The sequence below is a fragment of the Sinocyclocheilus anshuiensis genome, unplaced genomic scaffold (genome assembly GCF_001515605.1).
Source record: "Sinocyclocheilus anshuiensis isolate Anshui unplaced genomic scaffold, SAMN03320099.WGS_v1.1 scaffold2671, whole genome shotgun sequence".
NCBI classification, from domain to species: Eukaryota; Metazoa; Chordata; class Actinopteri; order Cypriniformes; family Cyprinidae; genus Sinocyclocheilus; species Sinocyclocheilus anshuiensis.
In genome coordinates this window covers 64573-75997 of record NW_015538067.1, presented here as the reverse complement: position 1 = coordinate 75997, position 11425 = coordinate 64573, and the positions used below count along the sequence as shown (strand labels likewise).

Sequence of the window (11425 nt, the reverse complement as noted above, 5' to 3'; positions counted from 1 at the left end):
GCTTACATTATCAATATTGGACTATTTGGATTTAAATTTTTACTATAGAAAATACATTACATCTTTGTGTAAATTAAGCCCATCTTGCCTTTGAGAGCTTGGCCCAAATGTTCCTAGAGACTTTACATGTTCTACCCATCCAGAAGCATTCTTTACCACCACAACACATTCCTCCATTGGTGTAAGCAAAAGAAACAAATGCTGTTCCTGTCCACCATGCTCATCTCCCGTCCAGGCCTGTCTAGACAGGAAGTATGCTTATCATCTGGGTTGGGTGCTGCAGCACATCTGGGAGACGTTCCACAGTGAGGAGGAGCAGAGGCCAAATCCCTGTGAGAGCCATCACCCCCTTTTCAACACAAAGCCACTCTAGACTCTGATCCTAGCACCTTTCATTGCAACCCCTTCATTCACACCACACACCTAGATCGCACTGCTGTTTGTTACAAGAGGTCTGAGAGTGTATCATTATTACAGATGACAAATGTGTCCCCTGTGTGTTCTGTAGGAGTCATCATTCTGTGTTGTTCTGCGAGGGGCCCGGCTCGGCCAAGCCACGCTTAGTGACGTGCTGCAGGCTGGATGTGTCCCTGTCATCATGGCTGATTCTTACATTCTGCCTTTCTCTGAAGTGCTGGACTGGAAAAGGTAAAGGTCAAAAATCTGTTGTTGTGTCAGTCTCCAGTGTTCATGAATAAAGTTAATATGGTACCTGACCTACTGATCACCTTATGAATATCTAATAAAGAAAAATCATATTGAACACTTTATTATTACTTCAGAAAGTCATGAGCTAAATCTGAATAATAAGAAAATCAGTAGTTCATGAGGATTTAGAAATAAAAATGACCTCATTAATCAAAATGATCATATAAATATCTTTTTAAATGTATTTGAAGTTTTAGCATTCAATATCATAATTTGGGGTCAAAAGTTTGTGGTCAATTTTTTTATATATTTAAAAGTTTCATATGCTCATCAAGGCTGCCAGTTTATTTAAAATCTACAGTAAAGACAGTATAAATGCAGTAAAAAATATAGTAAAAACAGTAATATTGTGAAATATTACAATTTATCAACTGTTTTTCATTTATGAAATGAAATATTTTGTTTTAAATGTAATTTCTTTCTGTGATGGCAAAGCTGAATTTTCAGCAGCCATTAATCCAGTCTTCAGTGGCACATGATCCTTCATAAATCATTTTAATATGCTGATTTTGTCACAATTATCAATGTTGCTGGATTAACTAGGTCATTTGAAAATCAAGTGCATTGAATAGTCATTTGTGTGCGTGTACTTGCAGGGCGTCTGTTGTCATTCCAGAAGAGAAGCTGCCAGAGATGTACACTATTTTGAAGAGCATCCCTCACAGACAGGTGGAGGAGATGCAGAGACAGGTAAGAATGTGTTTGCACTTTTGCAGTGACAGTAAAAAATTAGCAGCATCTGTCCATCATGGTGGTTGATAGGTCATTTTCACTTCTTGGGTCATCCCAAGGACTAAAAATTAATGTGAAGACAATTTATTTTGTACAGTTCACTCTATCCTTTTCTGTGAAAGTTTGAACAGAATTACAAATACACTTGGAGCTATTTGTGGAAAAGCAGTCCAACAACCCTGAGCCCTTTGTGACAGTTAGTAAACAGTACCAAATGCTGTCGAAACTGATGGAAACTGAGTTCAAAAGAGTCAAATTCAGACTAAAAATGTGCAGTCTTTTTAGGTTTAATACAGGGTGAAGGCAAGGTTAAAGAAGTCACAACCTCTATTCTTCTCCACTAACATTCTTTCTTCCTTTCAATGGAGTACTAGCTCCGCTATGAAAATAACCATTAGACAGGTGAGATAATGCCAAAAACAATATCCCTGCAAGTGTGTACTTTTGATTCTCTAAATATGAAATTTCTCCCGCCATAGTAAATCATGATGAAAGATAATTTTAAGTATTAGTGATGTATCTTTATCCAAACAAATTGTTAACCGCACACTTTCGCTTAAATTTTTTCCCCTTCAGCTTTTTCAGCTGTACACTTATGTTAAAGCAGCTAAACCACATGGAATGCATGTAAAGAGATCTTTTGATTTCACTCTGTAATAATTATGGTCAGTATATTGCCATGTAGAATACTATACGATAGCCATAATTAATAATAATTGCATTCTGCTTCCATTGGCATTGGCTTCTTGAACAGTCTCAAGTTCTTCAGCTCGATGTTGAATATTTTGTGTGAGGAGAATGTTGTAGTTTAGTTCCACAGGTTTCTGGGTGGTGTTAGGACGTAGTGTGCAAAAACACATCTTGAGCTGGAATTATGACATGGCATGAAGCCAGTGAGATATCAGCCCACACTTGAACACATCTTGATCCACTCCTTTCTTACTAGCCTATACCACCTCCAGACAGCAGAGCGATTGTATGGTTGCTATTGTACAAAAGAACTGCTTCTAGATATATATACCTTACTTGGATTTTACAAAAAATCCTACTACTTTGTTCTTGGTCTTGCCAGAAGACAACCCTCTTGAACTTTCAGTGTAGGACTGCATAAAATGCAGATGCTGCAAATAATAGGAGGCAGAAGTATTACAGACAGTTGTGAGGAATAGGTGAAGTGGATTTTCTCTGCATTTTGACCAATAGAGGGAGCAGCCAACTACTGAAACTTCATGGTGTGATTGCCAAGTCTTTCAGCCTTAGGAAGTAGCTGTTTCTGACATTTCATCAAATCGTCTCATGTCCTGTTACTGAATTGAATTGGTTGTGCCCTTTCTACGGATCGAAGAGTGCTAGCAATGCATGGATCAACCGCATGGATGTTGCTGATGAGTTGGCTTGCATGATTTACTCATGACAGTGCTCAGTACTTTTGCCTAGTGGTCATTTAGTATTGTCAGCACATAGATTGATGTTATTTGTTATATTAGCAGTTATTTAGGACAAATATACTGAAAAAATTTACAGCGGGACAAGTATAGTCAGATTCCCACATCAAATGACTCTTAGGAGCTGGTTCTTTTTAGTGAATCAAAACCATGCACGTCAACCAGTGTAGCCCAACCGATTCTTCATAACAAATAACTCTTATGAATCTGTTCTTTTTAGTGAGTCAAAACAATGATGCACAAGCTGTGTTATCCAACATTTTCCAGAACTAATCAATTTTGTGAGCTCTTCCTTTTTGGTGAATCTCAACCATACAGTGCAATCTGTGCCAAGTCCAACCTATTCCTAAATGATTGACTCTTTCATTTGGTTTTATTTTTATAGTATTTATTATTGAAGTTATGTCATCATTTTGCAATGACTTGCCTTGCTTTTTTCTGAATATTTCTTCCTCAAAAGTACTAAAGGAACCATTTATGGAACCAGAATCATTAAGATGATTTGGAACCATTTAATTCTTTATGATTCCCATCCGCAGTTATTATAGCAACCGTGTCCTATAAGATAAAGGGATGATTATTGTATGTTCAAGAGTTTAACACATGAACAACCTTAAATGTGTCAGAAGAGCAGCCAACGTCCTCTTACGAGACTCCGTCTCTTCCCTCCTCATAAAAATTCTTGCAAGCGTTCAAACGGGGCGGGTTCAGCTCTTGGTGGGTGCGGTTTTCTCTCTGCCTTCTCCTGGTAGGAAAGGAAACTTTCATCATGAGCTGATTTATGGGCGGCTGCGCTCCCCTTGGGATCAGAAAGTCTTTTTGAATCCTCTTCCCCTCTCCATAAAAAGAAAAGCTGTTTTTGTGTAGTTGTATTTCTTTAAGGTTTAAGGGCCAGGCCCTTGGGGGCCGGTGGAAGGGGGGCGACTGCGCTCTTCTAATGTGCTGAACTGAGTTCTGGGTTGGGTATATGGCAACAAACAAAGCAGCCAATGAAAAGATGTGCTGCAAAAGACTCACAAGCAAAAAACTGAGAGTAACTGAAATGGTCAGAGGATTCTCTTTTTTTAATGTGTTGCACAAACCTCTATTTCACCAAATGACACAATAAATTATTTGTAATTGTTGTTTTTAAAAGAAAGGCCATTAGCACTCTGTGATGTTGTTCAATAATTGGCCCAGGAAAATGTTGAAACACCATTATTCTTGTTTTTTATATTCACCCTGGTCTCATTTGACTCTTTGTAGTTAGACCTAATCTTACACTGTTTGCGGTCAGGCCAGGTAATGAGGCTGCCTCTAGCATGCACTTGGTCAACCCTGTTAAAGAGATCAGGGTCAAACAGGACCAGGAAGGGTGGAGCTGGGTCACTGCGGCATGGCGCCTCCTAGCAGAAGATAGCACTGTTTTATGGGTAATTAACTCTAATGTGCTCCTCGCCCCTCACTGTTGGAGCTTTGGGTTTGTTACTAGATCTGCAGTGGAGGGAAAAGAGTGTGTGTTCTTGTATTGACAGATTATGTATAGATTGTTTTTCCTTCTTATATGGTAAATAATGAAAGGCTGTTTTTTTTTTTTTTGTAGTTTTTACAGTATTGGTGGTTGGGGGTATATTTTTTTTCTCCCTTTTTTTTTTTAAACCCTCATGGATTAATTGTTAAAGCTTAAAGTCAAGTTGAATATAGGTCAGATACCAAAATTTGGTAGTAACTATTAAAGGTATTGGCTTTTTTCTCTCTAATGGTTTTATAAAAATTATTTCTCATTGTAGTTAATATATGCAGTCCACTTCAAAAGTTTGAGGTCAGTAAGATTTTTTTTTTTTTACTTTTTGAAAGAAGTCTCTTATGCTCACCAAGGCTGCATTTATATGATTAAAAATACAGTAAAAACATGAATATTGTTCATATTATTACAATTGAAAATAACTTCATATAAATATAAAATAATTCATAGAAATTAATTAATGATAATATATTTTTAAGCTTAGTTTGTTCTTGTAATGGCAAAGCTGATTTTTCAGCAGCCGCTACTCCATTCTTCAGTGTCACATGATTCTTCAGAAATCAATCTAATATGCTGATTTGGTGCTCAAGAAACATTTCATATTATTATCAATGTTGAAAACAGGATTCTTTGAATAGAAAGTTCAAAAGAACAGAATTTTTTTTGTCAATGTAGAATTTTTTACTGTCTTACTGTTCTTTACGTTTGATCAATTTAATTAATCCAAGCTTAAATAAATATAAAGTATTTTTCTTATTAAATTGTAAAAAACAATAAAAATTGTACTGACCCCAAACTTTTTGAATGGTAGTTCTGAAATTTGTACAATGGTACTATGTTTTTTCCCCTTAATTAATCAGCATTATAACAGCATTCAAGCAACATGGCAAAAGTGTGGTTACATTGCAGCAGTAGAATGACCTGACCTCTGCCCTTAAACTTTAGCTGCAGTCTCAGTGCCACTTGAGTGTAAAAGTTAAAAGACTGATAGTCTAAAGGGCTCATAACCGTCTGGAATGGTCCCTGTAGTCATGTCACCAGTCTTTAATGGGCTGTTTTGCCTTTGAAAGTGTGTCGGGGTCATAAAGGCACGAGCAGGATGGTGGGAGTTTAGGGATGTGAGAGGCCTTATCTTATGCCTTTGGTTTGTATTTTTCACATGCTTTTTGTGTGCTTATACATTTCTGGATTAATGGCTGCACATCAGTCTGTGCTTTGCTGCTTTTTTCACAAATATTTGAAAGTCATGCCATTTATTGTTCCCTAGGCCCGCTGGTTCTGGGAAGCCTACTTCAGCTCCATGAAGGCTATTGGCATGACAACTCTCCAGATCATTAACGATCGCATCTACCCCTATGCAGCTCGTACCTACGAAGAGTGGAACAATCCTTCTGTAGTTGTAAGTAACTTTTTTGGTCCTTTTTTAAATATACACTCACACAATGCATTTCACAGTTTAAATGTAGTTTCTTCAAACTGCCCACATGTTATTTATGGCTGTAATTATAATCTAAATTTTCTCAGATTGAATGTTGAATGCAACAAATTCACAGTGATTATTTATTTTTAGCACTCTATGATAATTACTACCATGTCTGATGATGATTTTTCAACTTTCTTTGGTGACTTTTTTGGAATACAGTGTATGGACAATTTAAATTGAGAGAGTGAGCTTGTACTTTTCAGTTCCATGTTATTTCACATTGTTTCACTCAGCAGTGGCAGCAGACTGCTTTGTAAAGACAACATTGCACATTGGTATGAGCTTCAGAATACTCCAGCATCACATGAAGGACACTCGTCTGTCCGTCTGTCAGTCAGGCCTGTTTTGAGCACAGATCCCAGCTCGTACATTGCAGTGTGCCGAAAACTAACTAATCCAACTTTGTTTTTCCTTCACCTCATCTCTCTGATTTTGTACACAGTCAAAGCTTAGACCAGAAATTGCAGGAGCATGGAGTTCATTAGGGGTTTTGTTCATTGTTGTTGTTCTTCTCCAGTTCTCAGCATCACGCTACCATTCAGATCAAATGGAGGGATCCAGACCCCCAAGAGGCTAATAGTCCTGTCTCTGTTTGACTGCTAACATTACGGGAAATATTAAATACTTTCTGAATGTTCAGTAAGAACACGCTGAGCAGAATCGGAGCAGTACATAAATCGAGTGCATTTCTTGTTCTGCTTCCCTGCTTCCACCGGGACATAATTGAAAGCACATTTCTCTGTCTCTGCCTTAGGAGACGTCGTCAGGACAGGCAGCTTTTTGTGCTTGACTTCTGAGGGAATTCACATTCATCCTCTGCTTACCAAACGAATGCTTTATGTTCCATCATACATTTATCATCTGTGAAGAATTCTTAACATCACTCGTTTTTGGGATGCCTGGTCAGATTTTTAAATGCTGAAATAACTTGAAAGGTTAATAGAGCTGAAAATTAGCTACTACTTCAGGTGTGTGATTTGTAAATGTGTATGTGCCTTGTGTATTCTAGTGATGTATACATTTCTCATCCTATTTCTCTCTGGCATCGGAAAGAAGGCAGGCACTGTTCATCTGTTTGAAGGACAAACTGAAGCAACGTGACCGGTGCCTGTTCCCAACAGTTCAAATCTGCAGGAAGCCGCTGCCACTTAGAATGCAGCTCTTATTTTAGCCCAGTCTCTGTGATGTTAGCAATCGCTTCCCATCAGCTTCAATGAGAATCTGGAGGTAAATGTTCTGCGCACTGAGTCTTTGCAATTGAACAGGCGTCCATGCTTTCATCTGGGTTCCATTTTCGACTAATCCCAAAGCTGTACTAGTATGATCCCAGCTGCAAGACTCGCCAAGCCCCCTCGGCCCACATGAAACGGCCTGTAATCCCTCACCATTACTCGAGCCGCCTGTAACCTCTTCTTTTCACGTGTGACAAAAGAATACTGGTGCCCAATAACAAGCTCTTCCTGAGTAATTGTGCCTAACCTGCACACTTTCACATCCGAGATGATGATAACGGCCTTGTTTTTAGGTGGTGAAGTTTGTCTCTGCATGATGCATTTCAAAGTATAGATGAAGAGATTTAAATGGGACTTCTTGGCACCGTATTTCAGACCTCGGAGAGTCTGGTTGGCTTTGGTTTGAGCAAATCTGCCTTCAAAGAAACAAGACAAAAGTTGAGAACCCGGTCATTTACAGCTTGTTCCAAATAGCAGGTGAACACTGACTAACCGCGAGCAAATATTCTGGCGTTGACTGTCGGAATAAAAAATTAGTCTTGTTTTCCTGCTTATTTACTTTAACAAATCACAAAGGCTCGACATGCGCCGAACTGCACTGGAGCCTGCCCAATTAGATCAGAGCATTCAGACCGAGCTTATACACACCACACCCCAGTGTTCTTCTTTATTCATCTTACCACTTACATGTCACAGTGGTACTTTAATTAATTTCCCCCTCTGCTTTTGGTGTCCGTGTCAGGCACCTCAAAGAAATTTCCATTGGCATATAAAGTTTGTTTTTTATTAGCAGGATGGTTGACTGATGTTGTACGAAGGATGGCTGTGTCCATGGTGACAGACCGTGGCGGACACTGTGAGGGAGCTGGTTAACCACGGCTCTCTATTTGCGGGCACCTTCAGCAGCTGCTGGATAGGAGGGTGTAACGGGCCCACAGCCTTGCTGTAGGCTATCTGCGCCATAGCATCTCTGCTTGCGGGTCTCATTTTGTGGGGCCTTTTTAGTTTTTTTAATCAAACACACGCCTTGATTAAAGGAAGTGTTATTAGTACTCTTATGAGGAAAATTTAAATGAAGGTGAGAATTTTATGTAGATAAAGTGAAAGATTTGAAGTTTTTTCTTACTTTCTTTTTTCTTTTCTTTTTTGATAGAAATGAAAGTGTAATTGGCTTTGGCTACAGAGTTTAGGATCTGTACACCAGATGCAAATAATCTTTCACACTAAATCTCTTAAAACCAGGTCCTTATTTTTCCTTATGCATTGGTGAGTTTTTTTGAAAACTTGAATTAGTCTTTAAATTAGTCTTCAACTTAAAAGTGAAGCACTCTTTTTCATTGGCGTTGCACCGAGCTGTTTGTTATTTGTTGCTTCGCTTTGTATCTCTTCTCTACTGGCCAGTGTTGGGCAAGTTACTCTGAAAATGTAATCAAATTACTGATTACTGATTACTTTTAAAAGGAGTAATCACGTTACTGTTCTGATTACTTTATTTCAAAAGTAATTAGTAATTAGTTACATTACTAGTTACGTTACTTTTTTCTCCATGAAATTTATGAAATCCCAGCATACACGCTCCCGATAAATATTTGTTATTAAAGCATCAACATTCACAGAACACTGTTATTTTTAACTAAAGCAAGCGGCTGCTGCGTACATGGTTTGGGATGGCAGAATGCCAGCAAAGATTGCTGCATTTATAATCTCTAAAAGACATCTCAGTTCATCGCAATCTCAGGAATCTCTGTTATAACTCAATAAATATGTGCATAATGAATCTTTCATAATGTCTAGAATTCGTGTGTTATAATGAGAGGATTCATGAGTACGCAAATTTCAGCACTGCATTGCTCAACGCTGCAAACACGTGTTATGAATTTATTTAATACACGAGTTTCACAATTTGAGTTGAATTACTGAAATAAATGAACTTTTCCATGACATTCTAATTTATTGAGATGCACCTGTATATTAGTTCATGTTGCTTCTGTGCAATAGATGAATTACAATTTATTTGTTTTAGATATTTTATGTTTAGATATTTCTATTTTGCGGGAATCCCGTGAATCATTTTATTCTCCCGCATCCCACACACAGTGTCTACCCACCCGCAGCACTCGCCCATCTTGTCCCGCGCCGCTCTCTCTTGCGTCGTGTCTCGCGGGAGCAGGTCTCTAATCCACTGGCACTTGACTCGACAGTGCGTGAGCTACATCCTTTTTACAATCTCTAGATTATAAATCACTGCATTCTGTCAGCAATGTAACGCGGCAGTAACGTATAGAGACCTCGGCTTGTAACTATACTCTAATTATATTAAATTACTCCGTTACTAAAAAAGTAATTAAATTACAGTAACGCGTTACTAAGTAATGCGTTATTGCCCAACACTGCTACTGACAAAATAGAAAAGACCATGAACGGTAAAGAAAGTCTGTGTACTCAGTCTACGTTCAGACCTTATCCTTCAGGCCAATAAACAGCAGTCTTCATGACCGCATCAGAGGCCCTTTAAGCACTCGCAGTATTTACTTTACAGCGTCACTTGATCTGGGCTCCAGTCTGTGCATCTTTGGGAGTTTACAGGCTGTTTTAAAGCGTGCCAGGAAGATGAGCCAAGCACCACACTGGCAGGAGACAGCCACTGACGCCGATAGCGTCCCAGCACCCCTGCTTCACCCCGGTCCTGCCAGTGCTCATCAATCATAAAATTTCACTCTCGACAAAACAGCTTGGGATAAATAGCAACAAAAGAGATCCAAATTAGAATCGGAATTGTGCTCATTAATAGGTGTATCACTTTACATTAAAACTTGAGCTTGCTTTGATGGTGGTGTAATGGATTAACAGGCACAGTAAGCTGGTTTTATAAGTACCAGAACTGTGGAAGGAGCATACGGAATAATGTAGAAATGATATAAAATACATATATGAGCCAATATACAGTTACATACCCAAGAGAAAGTGTTTAGATCTAATATTTAACTATTTTACAGCTCCAAGCTTGAGTATGTCCAGAAATAATTCAGAATATTATGAAGTGAGGATAGGATGGGTCTGAGAAATATTGTGTAATAGAGATCTATGTTTTTGGGCTGTGTGGATTGAGATCTTTAGTTATAGACAGAAAACTGATGTTGATGGTCTCTTGATGAGATTAAACATACTGAGTTGGTGTTGACTAGACCTAATAGTCATGACAGTTAGTGTTCTATAAATGCTTGACACTGGAATTCAAGTTCTCAGTTTCTATACTTATTTTGTAGTAATGGGAATATTAAGATCTGTTGATGTTTTGACCAAGCTTCAGTGGATACCATATGTTTGCGTTTTATTTCAAGAAGAACACCAGGAAGTTTAACATTCTAATCAAATTCAGATACAAAACAGTTAACAGGAAAAGGATGGACGGATGCCATGGAATGACAAAGAGCCTGAAGCAAGGAAGTATTTCATTTAGCTCTTAATATCTGACCACAGTGTATTGGATCTTCATGTTGTCATCTTCTGCTCTCTGCCAGATTTCACTAAGGTCAGCTAAGGAAAACATTCTCTCTTAATCCATCCACTTTTTGAAATTTAGACTACCGCAAGGAAATGTAGCACCTATGCACACAAAGCCTTCAGCGGATTATACTGCGATAGAAGTTTTACAGGACTGTCATGATAGAGATGCTTTATTGGGCAGCTTATTGGCTAAGTCCAGCTGATAGCAGTTCTCTAGGTTATAGAGAGTGAGATCTTGGCTTTTGACTTATTGACCTAAACCTTCTCCTTCAGACAAAAAAAATAAAATATATATATATATATAAAAAAGAAATCTTGCAAAATGTTATTACAATATAAAATAATGGTTTCTGTTTTAATATCAAATATAAGTTATTTCTGTGATGCAAACTGAATTTCCATCAGCCATTTCTCCAGTATAAAGTGTCACATGATCCTTAAATCATTCTATTATGCTGATTTATTATTGGAATTATCAATGTTGGCAACAGTTGTGCTGCCAAATATTTTTTTGGAAACTGCGATACTTTTTTCAGGATTCTTTGATGAATAAAAAGTTAAAAAGAACAGCATTTATTCAAAATATAAATCTTTTCTAACAATATAAATCTTTGCTATCACTTCTTAACAGTTTAACACATCCTTGCTGAATAAAAGTTTTAATTTCTTTTAAAAAAAGAAAGAATAAAAATTTACTGACCCCAAACTTTTTTAACTGTAGTGTATATTGTTAGAAAACATTTCTATTTTAAGTAAATGCTCTTCTTTTGAACTTTTTATTCATCAAAGAATCCTGAAAAAAAGTATCACAGGT

The 11425-nt window shown here is 37.8% G+C and overlaps 1 protein-coding gene across 1 annotated transcript in view; it reads left to right on the top strand.

The window, feature by feature from the left end:
- The first annotated feature begins 492 nt into the window (after positions 1-492).
- The window catches only part of LOC107683605 (exostosin-2), a 20985-nt gene continuing 10052 nt past the window's right edge, over positions 493-11425 (top strand). The window contains exons 1-3 of the mRNA XM_016479675.1: positions 493-648; positions 1305-1398; positions 5657-5788. Coding sequence (XP_016335161.1) covers positions 599-648; positions 1305-1398; positions 5657-5788 — 276 coding nt within the window. The 5' untranslated portion in view covers positions 493-598. The remainder of the gene's footprint in view (positions 649-1304; positions 1399-5656; positions 5789-11425) is intronic.